This window comes from Pseudopipra pipra, chromosome 28 (assembly GCF_036250125.1).
Source record: "Pseudopipra pipra isolate bDixPip1 chromosome 28, bDixPip1.hap1, whole genome shotgun sequence".
Taxonomy (NCBI): Eukaryota; Metazoa; Chordata; class Aves; order Passeriformes; family Pipridae; genus Pseudopipra; species Pseudopipra pipra.
Window position 1 is genome coordinate 2,574,102 of NC_087576.1, and position 15,832 is coordinate 2,589,933.

Consider the following 15,832-nt stretch of genomic DNA (forward strand, 5'->3'; position numbering starts at 1 on the left):
CAAAGATCATCCTTGTCACTTAGAGATCACTGGTTAAAATTAGGATGTCAGAGGAATTCCAGACAAGAGGTTTTACCTTTTTCAGTTTGTTTCTTGGTTTCTTCTGTGTTGACTTGTACAAGAAAGATGGAGAGAGACTTGGGACAGGGGATGGAGGGACAGGACAAGGGGGAACAACTTCAGACTGCCAGAGGGAAGAGTTAGATGGGATAATGGGAAGAAATCCTTCCCTGAGAGGGTGGGGAGGCCCTGGCACAGGTTTTCCAGAGAAGCTGTGGCTGCCCCATCCCTGGAAGTGCCCCAAGGCCAGGTTGGAGCAACCTGGGCTGGTGGAAGGTGTCCCTGCCCATGGCAGGGGGTGGCACTGGATGGATTTTAAGGTCCCTTTCCACCCAAACCATTCCAGAATTCTATGACTTATGGAAGGTATATTAAACCTCAAGGTGAACATCACATGCAGTCAGTGTAGGTGATAAATCAAGGCAGGTCTAGAAGAGCATCTCCTGTGCATTCACAGGATGGAACCACAGCAATCCCACGTGGTTCTGATCAGCTGGATGCCTAAATATCCTGGGCAAGCCCTGAGGGCTTTGTTAATTAATGAACAAACTCCCATCACGTGGTAAAAAAGGTCTGGTAGAACTTGCTCTGCAGCCTGGAAAGTGAGCTGGTGAAGTTACACCCACAAGAGGTGGAATTTATCTTGAAGGTAATTAGCAAAATGAATAATTTGTGCTAAAGTCTCCAAAACATAAAACATGGATCAGAATAGCACAATCTGGTCCTGAAAAAGAAGGGGGGGAGAATCCCTTCCTTGCATATCCAGCAGTTAATGCTGCAGCAACATTTAAATATGGCTCAAGGTAAAAATCCTTGTGCAGGGTCACCCCTGGCAGTCCATGGATGCTGCATTTCTCAGTCTGCTGCTCTTTTTTTAAAGGAACAGGTTGGGTGTGGATGTAAATTCAGAATGCAGTAATGAACCAAACCAGCATAAAACTGCTGTGAGGGGATTTAAACCAAAAAAATACATATGAGGGGTGAGGAGGAGACAACCAGAAACACAAAATCAGGAATACTCTGAAGAAAGATGTGTGAGAGGAATGAGAAACCTCCCTCTCCCACTTATCCAGGGGGTTTAGTTGCCCTTAGGAGCAGGCCAGGATCTTTCTGGAGTTCAGGTCCTTATCTCCTCCATCGAGTGGAGTTAAAATCAAAGGGAGCTGTGGGGTTGAACAGGCAGATGTGCTAATGGATGCAGGGCTCTGCTCCCTCAGGGCTGCCAGCAGCTCACTTCCATTTGGTGGAGAGAGAGAAAAACTCTTCGGGGCATTTGGAACTCGAGGGAGACACGAGTGTGACTCCAACAAATCCAGTCAGGTTTAGCTGCTAAAGCAGAGAGCTGTTGGCAGATGGAAAGCACAAGATATTAAATGAACCCCCCTTAAAATTCGACGTGTTCAGTCCCATTTCCTGTTCCTTTTCCACCTCCTTTAATGTCTTTTCTAATTACTGTTGTTGCTCTTAGGTTTTCCCTCGTTGCAGGCTGATGGATTGGCAACCCCACCCCCTCCTCCACCCAAGAGCAAACCCTATGAGAACAGCAACCCCAGGAATTCTGTGGAGGTGAGGAAATGAGAGCTGACATTTTTTTGGAGAGCAGCAGCTTTTGAGAAAGAGGCACCAGTGGAATTTTCCGAGCTGCTTTCAAGGGTGGTGCTGCCTGAGACTTGTCTAATCATTTTACTGCCTCACTCCCTGAAACCACAAAAGAAGAAAAAGGTTTTTTTTTTTTGCTTCAGGAGTGAAGTCCTTTTTTCCTTTTTTTTCTTTTTTTTTTTCCAAGTGGGAGTTGTGTTGTCCTTGGTCAGGAAAACTGCGTGTGGGGGTGGGAAGAGATATTGAAAACAAACAGAGCACCGTGAGGGAAAAATTACAAAAACATGACCAGCGTGAAACAATGCAATAATTTGGGTCTGAAAAAGGAATAGGGGGGAAATTTCCCCCATTTCTGAGGTGATAAATGTCTCCTTTTAAGTCCTCAGCTCAGAATAATCAAGTTTTTGAAGTCATTAGTGACTTAAAAGAGCCTGTGTTAAATCCCTGCCTCAGCCACAGCCTTTGTCTCAATTCCATGAAGTGCTTTCCTGCGAGGAACATCAAATTGCCACTTTTTTTATGCTGTACCACTGATGTTTCTCTTAAACTACAGAGTCTGGAGGCTGTTTGGAGTCCCTGAGGTGCAGATAACTCCAGTTATTGTGTGGGAATCACTTCCCCTGCCCCTGAAATGAAGGTGGTTCTGGTACCAGACTAATTGTTACCAAGGGGCAGCAGCAGAAATCCTCCCTTTGGGGATAATTTGGGAGGGATGGAGTCTCCCCAAGCCCTGTTAAGAAGCACCTTTTGTAATTTAAAGGCATGAATGTCTCCCCCAGTCCCGTTGGCAAAGAGGATTTGGGGAGTACCTGAGTGAGATGAGCTGGGATGGGACCCAAAAGGACTTAAAGAATGATCACACTTTATAAATATTTTACCTCTGGCAGCACAGGAAGACAAGAAAACAGTTGATCACTTAATTCAGTGATGTGACACTGGGATGTGACAGTGCCATGAAGTGTGGGATGAGGAGGAGGTTTTGTCCTTCCCCCTTCCTTTGGTTGGAATTGGCTGTGCCCCTGGAAACAGCCCCTGGAGCTGCTGTCCTGGGGGGACTGGCAGAGATATTCCAGCCCCTGGGATGTGCTGGGGGAGCCACTGCTTCCAGAGGATTAATGAAAGAGCCTCTTTCCCTCGAGTCTTGTAAGGAAACTAATTATTAACATGTCCTGGCTTGCAAGGCTGCCCTTGGCTTGCAGCCAAAGGGAAAGGATTCACGGGGCTGCAAAGAGAGATTGTAAAGTATTTTCTGAAGGGTTTTGTTCCTTTGCTGTTGTAAAGTTGTCTCTGTCTGCCTTTGGTTAAAACAGCCCTGAAATCTTGGCAGTTTTGGCTCAGGAGTGGTGGAGCCACACGAGCTCTTTGCTCACCTGGCCTTTCACATCTCATTTATTTACAGGATGGCCCCTAAAACAGGCAGGGAAACAGCTAAAAAGAACCTCCTAATGCAGTTTTCTGCAAGAATAAGCAACATCCTGCAAGCCCCTGTGCCAGACAGGCAGGATGTGGCTTGTTTAATTAGAACATGTTTAATTAGAACTTGTTTAATTAGAACTTCACTTGCTCCCCTTTTTTGTGGTGTTAGTTTTACCAGTCTGATTTGGAAGTGTTGTACATCCATTTGGCCCCTGCTTGGTGCAGCTCAGCAAGCCAGCAGAATAAAAATAATGCACTTTTGGAAACTGGAAGGAAGGTGGGTTTATTGCCATTGTCCTGAGAAACAAAAGGTGGGACACGGGAACAACTGGCAAAGTTGGGCTGCAGGTCCAGTGTTTCAATTTAAATTTAAATCAATTTAAATATGTCCAGAAGCATATTTTAGGAGTCAAAAGTATCTCTGCTCCTGTTACCTCCTGGGGCTCTGTCCTTGTGTGCCCCTGTCAGGGATTGGTGGTGCTGGGAGGCAGAATTCCAAGATTTGGCCCTGAGAGAAGCATCGGGACCTTTTGGATCCCTCATTTGGTGAAGGAAAACGCCTCCACTTGCCACTAATGGTTTATTTTTCTGTGTGTTTTCCCCTTCTCAGGTTGCTCCACCACTGCCCAGCAGAAGGGAAGCCAAACCTCCCCCTCCACCCCCAAAAACCAGGAAATCCAGCGTGGTGTCCTCGGAGCAGGGGCTGCAGTGAGGGAGGATCCCCCCCCCAGCCTGCTGATCCCTCCTGCCACCCCTTGGAGTTTTCCTTGGGAAAGACCCAAAGGAACTGCTGTTGACTGTGTTCCCTAAGCCCTGCTTTCCCTGGGACACTAATCCCTACTGGAATTCTCATCTGTCTCAGTGTTGTCTGCCCTGAGTTCCATCCCTGCTGCAATTCCAGCGGCTCCTTCCCGGTGGAATCAATCCCAGGAGGGATTTTGCACCGGGGGGCTGGAGCCAGGGGAGGCAGAGCAGTGGGAGGGGTGTCCAGCAGTATTTTCACGTGAGTTTTGAGCTGTGTTTGTTGGGAGAAAAATTTCTCCCTTGAATTTAGAAAGAACTGCAAAAACTCACGAAACAAGAAGAAAGGATTTATTCAGCGCTCTCTGGGTCTGGTCTCACCCCGAGTTTTTGGGGAGAAAAGACCCCCTTGGGTTTAAATTTCATGCATTTTGTAGCTTTACAAAATCCCACCTTTTTCAGGTAAGCTTAGTATTTTTAAGCTTAATATTTTTAAGCTTAATATTTTTAAGCTTAATATTTTTAAGCTTAATATTTGCCTAAAAAGGGTTTCTTTTCTCTGAAAAGGGGCTTTCCCTTCTTTCCACTTGGCCACTGGGCATCCTCTGGCAAAAATGATGGATCTTCCTTTAGGCCAGAGAGAGAAGAGAAACCCCTGTGCACAAGATTCTCACGTGGCCCTGAAAGATTTTAATTTTTTAAGAACTTTTGCATTTCCCTTATCCAGGAAAAAAAGACCCTGATGCTCCAGTTCAGGTTTTGGAACTTGGATATCTTACAACCTCACGAGGCGCCTATATATATATATATAATATATATATATATAAAGTATTTTTATTTCTCATATTTGTGATCCCTGATGAGCCAAGATCTGATCCTCATGATGTGGAGCAGATCCCAGCCATTCCTGCTGGGAAGCAGCAGCTCCCAAGGTGTGGGGTGGGAGAAGTCCCTGAAGATCCCTGGTTGCAGGCAGAGACCTGAGCGTTGGGAGCAGATGTGAAAAGCCTTTTCTCTGCTTTTTTTTTGTGTGTGGGGGATGAAGAGCAGCCCCTGCCTCACTCCAGCTCTGCTCCAGGGAGGGTTCACCAGTCCTTTGCCAGGATTTCACTGGATTGAACCCTACAGAGCACTTGAGACCCTCCCTGAGTTGTGTCCCCTGTGTGGTCCCATCCCTGTGTCTGGGACTTGGGACAAAACTTCACCTTTGTGCTTTTTAAAGGGGTGGAAAAGGTCTCTCCTGGGAATGTGGGAGGTGAAGAGAAGCTGCACTTTTACCAGGGCTGGTCTTGTCCCAGTTGCATTGATACCAGGATTATACTGGTCCCAGTTGCATTGATACCAGGATTATACTGGTCCCAGTTGCTTTGGTACCAGTATTATACTGGTCCCAGTTGCTTTGGTACCAGGACTATACTGGTCCCACCTGCACTGATACCAGGGCTGGACTGGTCCCAGCAACTTGGAGAGGATGGAATGTGCAAACCCAGTTCTCCATCCTGACTCTGATTCTCTCCTGTGACCTTTCCTTTGGGCACATCCACACAAGGACAAGTAATTCTCTTTTTTCCCCCCTGCCCCTATTTGTGGCAGTACTTGCACTTTGGTTTAGAGCTTCCCTTGATCCAGGTTTTTGATAGACTGGACTTTAGGGAGCCATTTAGATCTGGGATGTGTGAAAGACTTGACAATTCACCACCTCTTTTCCTCTTGCTTGGATCACTCCACTCTTTTCTTTCCTTGGAGGATGGGGTAATGTGTTTAATTTTCCCTTTAGTTATTTATTCCCTGCTCTGTCTGGATGTCTTTCTGTTTGTATAGAGAAAAACCAACAAGATTTTAGGGTTTCACCTCTTTAAAATCACGTGGGCCCTGCAGGAAGGGCTGTGGCACTGCAGGAATAGCCTGTGCCCACAGTTGCATAGTGACCAAAAATCCAACACAAATATCAGTGTTATTTCTGGACCAGATGGGCCTCAGGCACAGAATTCCCATGGCTGAGCTGCCCCTGGAATCCTGTGTGGAGCAGGACTTCCCCAGAGTGCCTGTTTCAGGAATAATGCATCATGAAGAACTTTGCTTTTCCTGCCAAGCTGCCTAATTCAGAATTTCTTTAGATATCATCATTTATATCTCACTCTAAAGCAGAAAAGCAAGTGCAGGTGGAGGTTTCCTTGATTTGTAAGAATTATTCTCTTGCCCCGTTCAGGCAGAGGGTTTTGCCCTTCCACTCTGCCTCTGGGACTGCCCTGGTCGTGTCCTGGCTGTTATTTTTTCCCTGATGTTTTCCAGGGATTGGCAAAAAACTGCTTCTTGTTCTTCCCTTTTGCTGTGGAACTCGGGAAACACAAGGGTTTGCCTGCAAAGTTTAGATTGAGGCTTCTTGGAGAGTTTAAAGATTCTTAAAACTCACAAAGAGGGACCAGCTGAGGAATTTGGATCCAAATTTCTGAACTTATAAGAAACTTTGGCTGTTTGGAATTAATTTATCATCAGTATTGAGGAACATTTTCTTTTCCAGGAAATAATTTTACTGTAACTGTAACTTGTCATTTGACTTCTGATTATCTGGTACAAATTGGGGGGAGCCACCAAAAACCTGCTGAGGATGTTGCTGACAGTAGTAAATACAATTAACTCTTGGGCTGGGGGTTTTTTTGAAGGCCACTGCACCTTTTTTTGTGCTCACCTGACTGAAATGGGGTTCATTACAGCCAGAAATAGTTTTTCATTACACACAGAAACGGCTCCCAGTGAAAAAATGAAGTTTGTTAAACCTCGTGGAAGTTTTTCAGGGAAAAGCAAACCCAGTGAAGCCCCGGGGGGGGTTTTGTTCAGCCTGAAGTTGTCCTTTCTTTTGTTCCTCTGGATTCTCGTGACTCCTGTGTGACTCCAGGAGCTGCTGGCTCTGGCAGACAGATTGTCTGCATCCCAGTCACGCTGCATTCCCATCAGGTTGGGGATGTTTTAGGGGTTTCAGGGCAGTCACATCCCATCCATGCCCAGCCTGTTTGCTGCACACACTCCCAGCTGCCTCTGCCTCGCTGCTTCCCAGGGGGAATCTTGGAAACCTTCCTGGACCCCCTGGCCAGGTCCCCCCTCCCTGGAGCACCAGGGGACCTGTCAGCTCCTCCTTGTGTTCTGGGACACAGACTCTGCTTGACTTGAAAACCACGGGGGGGTTTCTTGTCTTTTGGTTTTTATCCACTTCTTCCTTCCTTGCAACCACTTCCCTCCTGCTCACAGGAACTCCAGGATCCTCCCAAACTTCGCTCCAACAAGAACTTTTTGTCCCCTTGTGAGAGTTTTGCTTCAGGCAGAACAGCAGGATGTGCTCTGAGGTGTCTGCAGAGCATCTCAACAGCACCTCTGGTGTCTTCCCCCTCTGGTGTCTTCCCCCTCTCTGAATCTGCCTGGTCCCTCATTCCTGGCTGCATTTCCTTGCCAGGGCAGGTTGGCTTTTAAATCCTTTGGAGAGACAGCAGGAGCAGAGTGGGGATCCCAGGGAATGAGGGGAACAAACCAGCTGCCAGATTTTGGATATTTTGCTACCCAGTGACTCTCAAGTCTCATTTTCCACCCTTTCTTTGTTCTTCTTTCACAACTTTAACACCTGGATGTACCTTGTGCGTTTTTCCTGGAGGGGGGAACCAATCCATGCCAAAAAAAAAACCCTCCCAGGAGGAGCTCTGACCTTGGCAAGGATTTTTCAGCTGCCCTTTCTGCCCTTTCCACTTTGCCCTTTAACCTGAGGAGGTTTGGGTCTCACTGCTTTTTGTGCAGTTTTATGGGTGAGGTTTATGAACTGAGGACTTGGGTGTAAGTGGTTAATTATCCTCCCCCTTCTCTTTCTTTGGCTCAAAAAAACCCAGTTCCTGTCTCTTCTGGATGATCATTTTTGAGCCCAGAGTCACCTGGAGGCAGGTGAGTCTCTAAAGAGGCAGGGGAGTGAGCAGGGGGTGGCTGGAACCCATCCCAGTGCTGCGAAAATCAGGAATATTCAGTGCTTGGTGTAATTTAAGCTTTAAAAAGCCCTTTCATTTGGCTTAAATAACCTTAAACAACACTAAAGGCGTGTTAAAATCTGATTATTGGAGAAGCCTCTGCCTGAATTAAGGTGCAAACAAGGCCATGTGCCAAAGTCAATATTATATTTATTATTTAACATGAAATGTGAGGTGGGGAGGTAGAAAGGAATAGAAAAGAGAGAGAGATCAGGCAGAAAATCTTCAGCACTCGTGGGTCCAGCAGCATCCTGTTGGCCCTTCTTCACCCTGAATTTTTGGTAGTGGGGGGTCCAAACTTTTCCCTCTTTATACCTTTTAGCAAACAAAGGAGTTAATGCCCTTTGGCTGCACCTTTCTCTTGTTCTGGTGGTTAAAAGCTGATTATTAAATCCCTCCCAACGCTGATTAATCCCAAGCTCAGTCTTTCTCTTCTTTTTCAGCGTTTTCATTGGCAAATTTGCCAGAAAGGGGTTTAAATCAGATGATTTTTTTTTTAATTCTTTTTCCCTTTCTCAGTCTGATTTTTGTTGTAGAGTCTGAATGGTGGAACTCAGACTCTCCCCACTTCTCTCCACTGCTCCCAAATTGGGGTTGTTTTCTTACCTGTGGATGTTCTTGGCTGATAAAAATCAGCATTTTTGGCTCAGAGGTACAAGGTGGAATTTCTGTTCTGTGCCTGAACCATTCAGAGCTTTGTGCCAGTTTTAGCTCCTCAAAAAAACTCATTTAATTTTCAGCTTTTTAAAGGCAGTTGGGCATTTAAGTGTGTGACTAAGCCTGGGGCCTGACTGATTTTAATTAAGTGGAATTAAGTGCCCACATCTATGAGAAATCCCACCAGAGCCCTGATTTTTTTTTTAGGTGTTTGCTCTTTGCTCCAGCACCTGCCTGAGTTCTGAGGTTTAATTTTCACAATTTAAGGTGTCTCTACTTAGTTATTTAAACAAGAATCATCTTTTCATGTTATTTGGATGCTCTTGGATGTGTCTCTGATGCTTTTTAAACTGGAGAGCTAAAAATGGGAGCAGGACAGTCCATAATGATGCTCCCTGCATATGGAAAATTAACAAAAAAATCAGTGTTTTTACCCAATTTACAGTTTGAAACCCCAAATCTCCAAGTTAAAAATCCAGAAGGCAAACCCCTAATCCAGTTTCTTAGCCCTGCTGTTCAAAGCTGGTGTCAAAATTTCAAGTTTTTGAGGGTTTTATTTTTGTCCCTTTGGAGAGAAATGTGCTGCAAGACTCGTTTGCTGGAACTTTTTAATTAAAACTGGTCGTGCTGGGCTAAATTCCTTGAAAAATGTTCCAGGCTCTAAATCCACATCAGGGGAAGATGGGCAGGAACAGGAGTTTGGGTGGATTATGGGATTAGGGAAGGACACAAAATTCCAGGGAGAGCAGCTCTGGGATGTGCAGTGGCAGAAACACCCCCCTGGATGTGCAAAGATTTTGGGGAATAAGAAATTACATCCCAGAAACTCCCCCCTCCCAGCCTAGGGTTTGCTCCAGACTCACAGATTGGCCCCTCAGATCTTCTCTTTATTTATTTTTCTAATTGTAAATGGAAATAATACATTGAAATCTGTAATTTAACTAATTTTTCATATATATATATATATAGTGAAAACATTCCTGACCCGTTTCTGATTTTTTTTTATTTTTAATTAAAAACTCTCTCGTTTTTCCTGGTGCAGACCAAATTCTCTGCTGTGTCAGGGTGAGCTTTTGCAAGAACTAAAGCAGCAAAGAAAAATTAAAAAATAATGTGATTTTTTTTCCCCTGCACTGGCACGTGAGGTTCACCAGATTCTGCTCTAATTAATTAATTAATTAATTAATTAATTAAAGCACCTTTAGGATACTTTGGCACTCCCAGACTCTACTTTTCTGCTGGTTTGTATTTTTAAACAGAGGTGGAAGTTCCTCAGCAGCTCCAAAATTCAGGTACATGGTATTAATTAATATCATTTCTCACTGGGGGGTTATAAAGGTTTAATCATGACAAACCTTGCTGTGATTTTGGGAGAATTTGGAGTTCGTGGGACGTGGGTTTGTGTGTCCTGGATGTGGTTTTTTTAACTCCAAACCCACCTCTGCAGGCTTTTCTTTTCCTTTTTTCTTTTTTTTTCCTTTTCTTTTTCCCCTCATTTTTTTTTTTAAAGTTGAATCAGCAAAAAAAAAAATACAGCTTTAATTAAAAAATAACAGCTCTCTGAAGAGAGCAGGAGCTTTGGGAAAGGAGTCTCTGTAAAGCAAGGTGTATAAATTTCCGTGGTGTTTTTTTAAAATGTATTGACTGTTGTAAAGTTTGTAAATACCTTTTTAAAATAAATGTAGTTTTTATGACCGAACCAGTAAAAAAAAAAGAGCATTTAAAAGTCTTTCCTACCTACACCGAGGCCTGAGGGGAGTTCCAGCCCAGCAGTAAGTTGGTTTTTGGGGTATTTCATGAAGTTTTGGGCTGTTTTGGCCACAGACTGGTGAGATCAGGGAGGGGTTTTGGCTCTAAATGTGAAATCAAAGTTTTACCACATCCAGATTTTCGTTGCAGGACCCAAAGTGCTGCTTCTCCCACCTCTGCACTGGGAGGTTCCTCTTTTAATCCAATCACCCACACAATTATTTCCAGCCATTTAAATGCAACTTCAGAGCAGTTTATTCACATCAGGACCCAAAAAGCAAAGACCATGTGAGGAGGAGCCGATTTTGCCACAGCTCTGAGACCTTATTTGGGCTCTGTTAATCCATTGGGGTTTAAATCTTTCTTCTTCCTTCCCCTTCCATCAGGTTTTCCTGCAAAAACACACATCATATTCCTGTAAATACACATCACATTCCTGCAAAAACATACATCATATTCCTGTAAATACACATTGTATTCCTGTAAACACACATTCTATTCCTATAAAAATCATATTCCTAACACACATCATATTCCTATAAACATCATATTCCTATAAACATCATATTCCTATAAACACATTATATTCCTATAAACACACATTATATTCCTATAAACATCATATCCCTAACTCACATCATATTCCTATAAACACATTATATTCCTATAAACATCATATTCCTATAAACACGTTATATTCCTATAAACACATTATATTCCTATAAACACATTATATTCCTATAAACATCATATTCCTATAAACACATTATATTCCTATAAACACATTATATTCCTATAAACACATTATATTCCTATAAACACATTATATTCCTATAAACACCATATTCCTGTAAACATCATATTCCTGTAAAAACACGCCATATTCTTGTTTTTTTAAGGGCAGGGATAACTGGGATGATGGAATATTTTCCAACCTGGAATATCCACCCTGGGGAGTGGCTTGGAAGGAGGATTGGAGTGACAATGATCCCTGGAAAAGCTGCAGGTGGAAAAGGTTTAATTTGTTTTCAGGGTCACTGAGGAGCAAGAAATAAGAAGTTTCTGAGCAAAGCTGAGAGTTTTTCTTCCTTGTTTTTGTGTGGAAAAGGTTTAATTTGGTTTTAGTGTCATTAAGAAATAAGTTTCTGAGCAACCCTGAGGGTTTTCCTTGGTTGTTTCCTCAAGGGCTCATTTCAAATATCCTGCTCATGATTCTGGTATATTATTTTGCTTAACCTTAAAAAATACTAAATTACTAGTACTAATACTAAAATACTAAAAAAATCCTAAATTATTGTTGCTGGCTCTTCGTTCTGCAGGTAGTGCTGTTGGAAGCCAGACATGAACCACCGTTCCAATATATGTTCAGTCCAAATAGAGTTTAAATGGCCTAAAATAATATTTATTTAGGTAGTTTCCACATGAAAATCCAATGGAATTAAGACTCTGCTTTGTTGTTACTGAGGTGATGAGCCTGTTTCAGGCCAGGAAAGGCTGGGGAGGGTTTCAAGTGCTTGAAACTTTGGGTCTTGGCTTTAAACTTGATGCCCAGATTGAGTGTTCCAGCTTTTGGGCTGGCTCAGGGGCACTTCCCAGGCAGTGGGGACCATCTGGCCTGGCCAAGGTGTTGCTGGATTAATTAAAGAGCCTGGTTTTTGCTGGTTTTGCTGTTTGGTTTTGCTGCAGAGCCCTTGTTCTGGGGCAGGGAACTTGCACGAGGAGCCGGGGCTGTCACAGCTTTAGAGCATCCCATGAAGTGCTACAGACAAACCCCTGAGCCCACGGGCTGGGCCAGAGGGGCTGGAGAGCAGCCAGGCAGGGAGGGAGCTGGAATTTGGGATGGACAGGGAGCTGAACAGGAGCCAGAGTGTGCCCAGGGGGGCAAGAGGGCCAATGGATCCTGGCCTGGCTCAGGAACAGGGTGGCCAACAGGGCCAGGGAAGTGATTCTGCCCCTGGACTCAGCACTGGTGAGGCCACCCCTGGAGTGCTGTGTCCAGCTCTGGGCCCTCAGCTCAGGAAGGACATGGAGGGGCTGGAGCAGGTCCAGAGAAGGGCAACAAGGCTGGGGAAGGGACTGGAGCACAAGTGCTGGGAGGAGAGGCTGAGGGAGCTGGGGCTGTTCAGCCTGGAGAAGAGGAGGCTCAGGGGAGACCTCCTCACTCTCTGCAACTCCCTGACAGGAGGGGGGAGCCAGGGGGGGTTGGTCTCTTTTCCCAGGCAACCATCAGCAAGACAAGAGGGCTGGGTCTGCAGCTGGGCCAGGGGAGGGTTAGGTTGGAGATTAGGAAGAATTTCTTTGCAGAGAGGGTGCTCAGCCATTGGAATGGGCTGCCCAGGGAAGGGGTGGATTCTCCATCCCTGGAGGTGTTTAAGGACAGACTGGATGTGGCATCAGTGCCATGGGCTGGGAACCACGGCGGGGTTGGACCAAGGGTTGGACTGGATGATCTGGGAGGTCCCTTCCAACCCAGCTGATTCTGTGATTCTGTCTAATGGAAAATGCATTTCCCAGCCTGGGGACCTTGGGAGCAGCAGCTTCCATCTGGTGGCTCCTGCAGCTGGCAGGGGGAGCCTTTGAAGTTAAGCAGCTGTGAGAGCTCTGTGGGTTTGGGTTGAGGCAGAGTGGCCTTGGCTTGATTTTGGTTTTAATCGAGGCAGTAATGGCACTGCCACAACAATTATGTATCCTTGCCTCCTGAGGGACTTGGGACTGATGCAGGTGACAATGGTCTGGTTTAGGAACAAGAGGATCTTTAAGGCCCTTCCAACCCAAACCCTCCTGGGATTCTTTAATAAGGGCAGAGCCAGCATTGCCTCATGTGAACTAAACTTACACCCCTTCTCCCTCCTCCTCCAGCACCTTTTTTTCCTCTTTCCTCCTGTATTTTCCCCTAATTTTCCCATAGTGGTAAAGTAAAAGGCATGTTACTCACCATGGCTTCCTCCAGATCCCTGAGCCTGGAATGCTGGGATGATCCAGGGCACTCAGAGTGCTGCACCTCCCCTAATTTCTCCATTTCCTTTGCCATCTGGATTGGGAAGTGACACAGCCTTCAGGAGAGGAGATTTTGCTGCCAAAGCAGCTCTTCCCCAGTTACAGGTGAAGATGAAACTGTTCCACTGCACAACTAAAATTCACCTTTTTCCCCACGGGCTCCAGCAGCTGAAAACCAGGATGCTGGAAGTGCTGCTGGGAGGGGCTGGACGTGAAGTGTTGGGAAGGATGGGAAAACCACTGGTGGACAGAACCTTCCACAGGTGCTTTGTTATTTAATTCCTGACCATCCACCACAGGGCAGTTGCCAAAATTTTAGGGGAGGTGGGTGAATGTCCCCGTAAAACAGCCCAGGAGAATATTGGCTGGAAATTAGGGAGAGGGTGAAACCAGGTTTAACCTGGACCTCCAGCCTCCATCTCTGCCTTGCAGGTGGCTGCCCAGGGGCTTTGGTTGCTGTTCTTGTGCCAGGCTGTTAAATACCAATTATTTTCCAATTACTGCTTAAAAACCTGGGTGTGTTTCTACACAAATGGATGTCTAGGGCAAGGAGACAGGTTTTAAGGGAAGGAGACAGGAAGGATACGGGTCTCCAGGGTAGCCTGTGGCACCATCTCTTCCTGGCTGCATGTTTTACAGGTCAGGGTTGTTCTCCAGCCCAAAACCCACCTCTTGGAATGAGCCCACCAGGTCCTCAGTGCTCCTCTTCCCTCCTGGCTGCAGCCCAAAGGACCAGTGCTGAGCCAAGCAAATCCCCACGGACAGCACCACCAGCAGGACACTGGCAAAGATCTTCCTGGACTTCTCCATCCTGGGAGAGGGGATAAAAAAAGCATCTTTTTTATCATCAAGGCATTCCAGCTCTGTTTTTACCTTGGAGAGTGATGAAAACGCTGCATTTCTGGATCACAGGCTCGTGGAATATCCTGATGAGATGGGAGGGACCCACAAGGATCATCAAGTCCACCCCAAGAATCCCCCCCTGTGCCTGTGCTCTGCAGTTCTGAGCTGCACCTCGTGCCTGGGCCTGAGCCACAGCTGCCTTGGGAGCCTCTCAAAGTGGGGATTAACTCCCTGTAAAAGGGCTTTGACATCTGAGGAATTTGGATGGAGATCTGAATTAGGATTCTGGAGCAGCCTCTCAGAGTTTGAGGCATGTCTGGACCTCCCAGGTCCCAGGCAGGTCCCTGGAGGGTTTGGGCAGATGTGTTCAGTTCCTGCTCTGATGTCCCTGCTCCTTCAGAACTGCTCTTTGCAGTCTCTTCTGATCCAAGTTTCTTCTCCTGTGAGCTTCTGTAAGCACTGAATAAGTAAAAAGGGAAGATGGGATGTTGTTCAAGCACGTTACCTGCTGCCTGAGAGGGGTTGCAGAGGAACTCCAACTCTTCCTGGATGGAGAACGTCCTGTGACTGTGGCTGTCACCTCCCTTTTATACACCAACCCCCTCCCAGCAGGTGACTTCATCTCATTCTGCCTCCCAGGCTGCAATTTTGGTGTTAAAATGACTGTGATGCAGCCCAAGTAAAGCCCATAATTGGAGCACCCCCGTGTAGCTGTTAAATTCAGCTGTTTTCTCTGAGAGCCATAAAAGTAACAGCCTGGCTTTTAAGAGCTTGTAAATGTGACATTCAGGCCCAGCTGACTGCTGGGAAATGCAGGAGCTCTCCTGTCAGTGGCTTCTGATTCCTAAGGAGAAGATTTTGGGTGAGTTTGTGTTTGGTGAGGACTCGGGATGGGCGAGGAATTCACTCTGTAAGAATCACAGGGTGGTTTGGGTTGGAAGGGATGTTAAAACTCATGCAGTGCCACCCCCCTGACACAGGCAGGGTCATTTTCCACCAGCCCAGGTTGCTCCAACCTGGCCTTGGGCACTTCCAGGGATGGGGAATCCAAAAGCTGAGACACATCTGAAGGGAACAGCCTGAACAGGAGCCTGGGGTGGCACAAGTGGACAGAGCAGCTGGAGAGCTCCTTGGAAATCCTCCTCCTCCACGTTCCAGTTGAGGTGCCTTGATATTCTTTGCTCTGTAAAATGCAAATTGGTGTCAAAGTGGTCGAGTGGAGGAGTCTGTTGGATTGTAAATGTGCTTTGCTGGCACAAAGGAGGCTCTGTTGGGAACAGGACTCCAAAGTGCTTCTTACAAGGGTGGAGGGACAGGACACAGGGAATGGCTTCAAAGTGCCAGAGGGAAGGGTTAGATGGGATGTTGGGAAGGAATTCCTCCCTGGGAGGGTGGGGAGGGGCTGGGATGGATTTCCCAGAGAAGCTGTGGCTGCCCCTGAATCCCTGGAAGTGTCCAAGGGCAGGTTGGAGCAACCTGGGCTAGTGGGAGGTGTCCCTGCCCATGGCAGGGGGTGGAATGAGAAGACCTTTAAGGTCCCTTCCAACCCAAACCATTCCATGTTCTCCATTCCTTGGAGTTTGTGCAGGTTTCTGAAGCAGCCAAGAGCTCTTTGCATGCAGGAGTTCAAGTCAGTAATTTTGGCTGCAGGAATGGGATTGTTTGAGGTTTTTTTGTTTTATTTTTTGTTTTATTTCTTACCCACCTGGCAGCCCTTCTGCCTTGCTCTGCACTGTCCTGGTGCCATTTGACTGTCTCATGTTCCC

At 46.1% G+C, this 15,832-nt stretch overlaps 2 protein-coding genes across 3 annotated transcripts in view; one reads left to right on the plus strand and one right to left on the minus strand.

The window, feature by feature from the left end:
* The window catches only part of DOCK5 (dedicator of cytokinesis 5), an 84,037-nt gene extending 73,924 nt beyond the window's left edge, over window positions 1-10,113 (plus strand). For both annotated transcript variants that reach the window (XM_064637982.1, XM_064637983.1), the window contains exons 51-52: window positions 1,529-1,626; window positions 3,686-10,113. In XM_064637982.1, coding sequence (XP_064494052.1) covers window positions 1,529-1,626; window positions 3,686-3,787 — 200 coding nt within the window. In that variant the 3' untranslated portion in view covers window positions 3,788-10,113. The remainder of the gene's footprint in view (window positions 1-1,528; window positions 1,627-3,685) is intronic.
* Window positions 10,114-10,457: 344 nt separating this feature from the next.
* GNRH1 (gonadotropin releasing hormone 1) lies at window positions 10,458-14,666 on the minus strand. The gene is made up of 4 exons (XM_064638001.1): window positions 14,572-14,666; window positions 13,893-14,034; window positions 13,162-13,257; window positions 10,458-10,618 (listed from the first exon to the last, which is right to left on the minus strand). The coding sequence occupies exons 2-4, from the start codon at window positions 14,031-14,033 to the stop codon at window positions 10,580-10,582; spliced, it is 276 nt and encodes a 91-aa protein (XP_064494071.1). The 5' UTR covers window position 14,034; window positions 14,572-14,666; the 3' UTR covers window positions 10,458-10,579.
* Window positions 14,667-15,832: the final 1,166 nt, after the last annotated feature.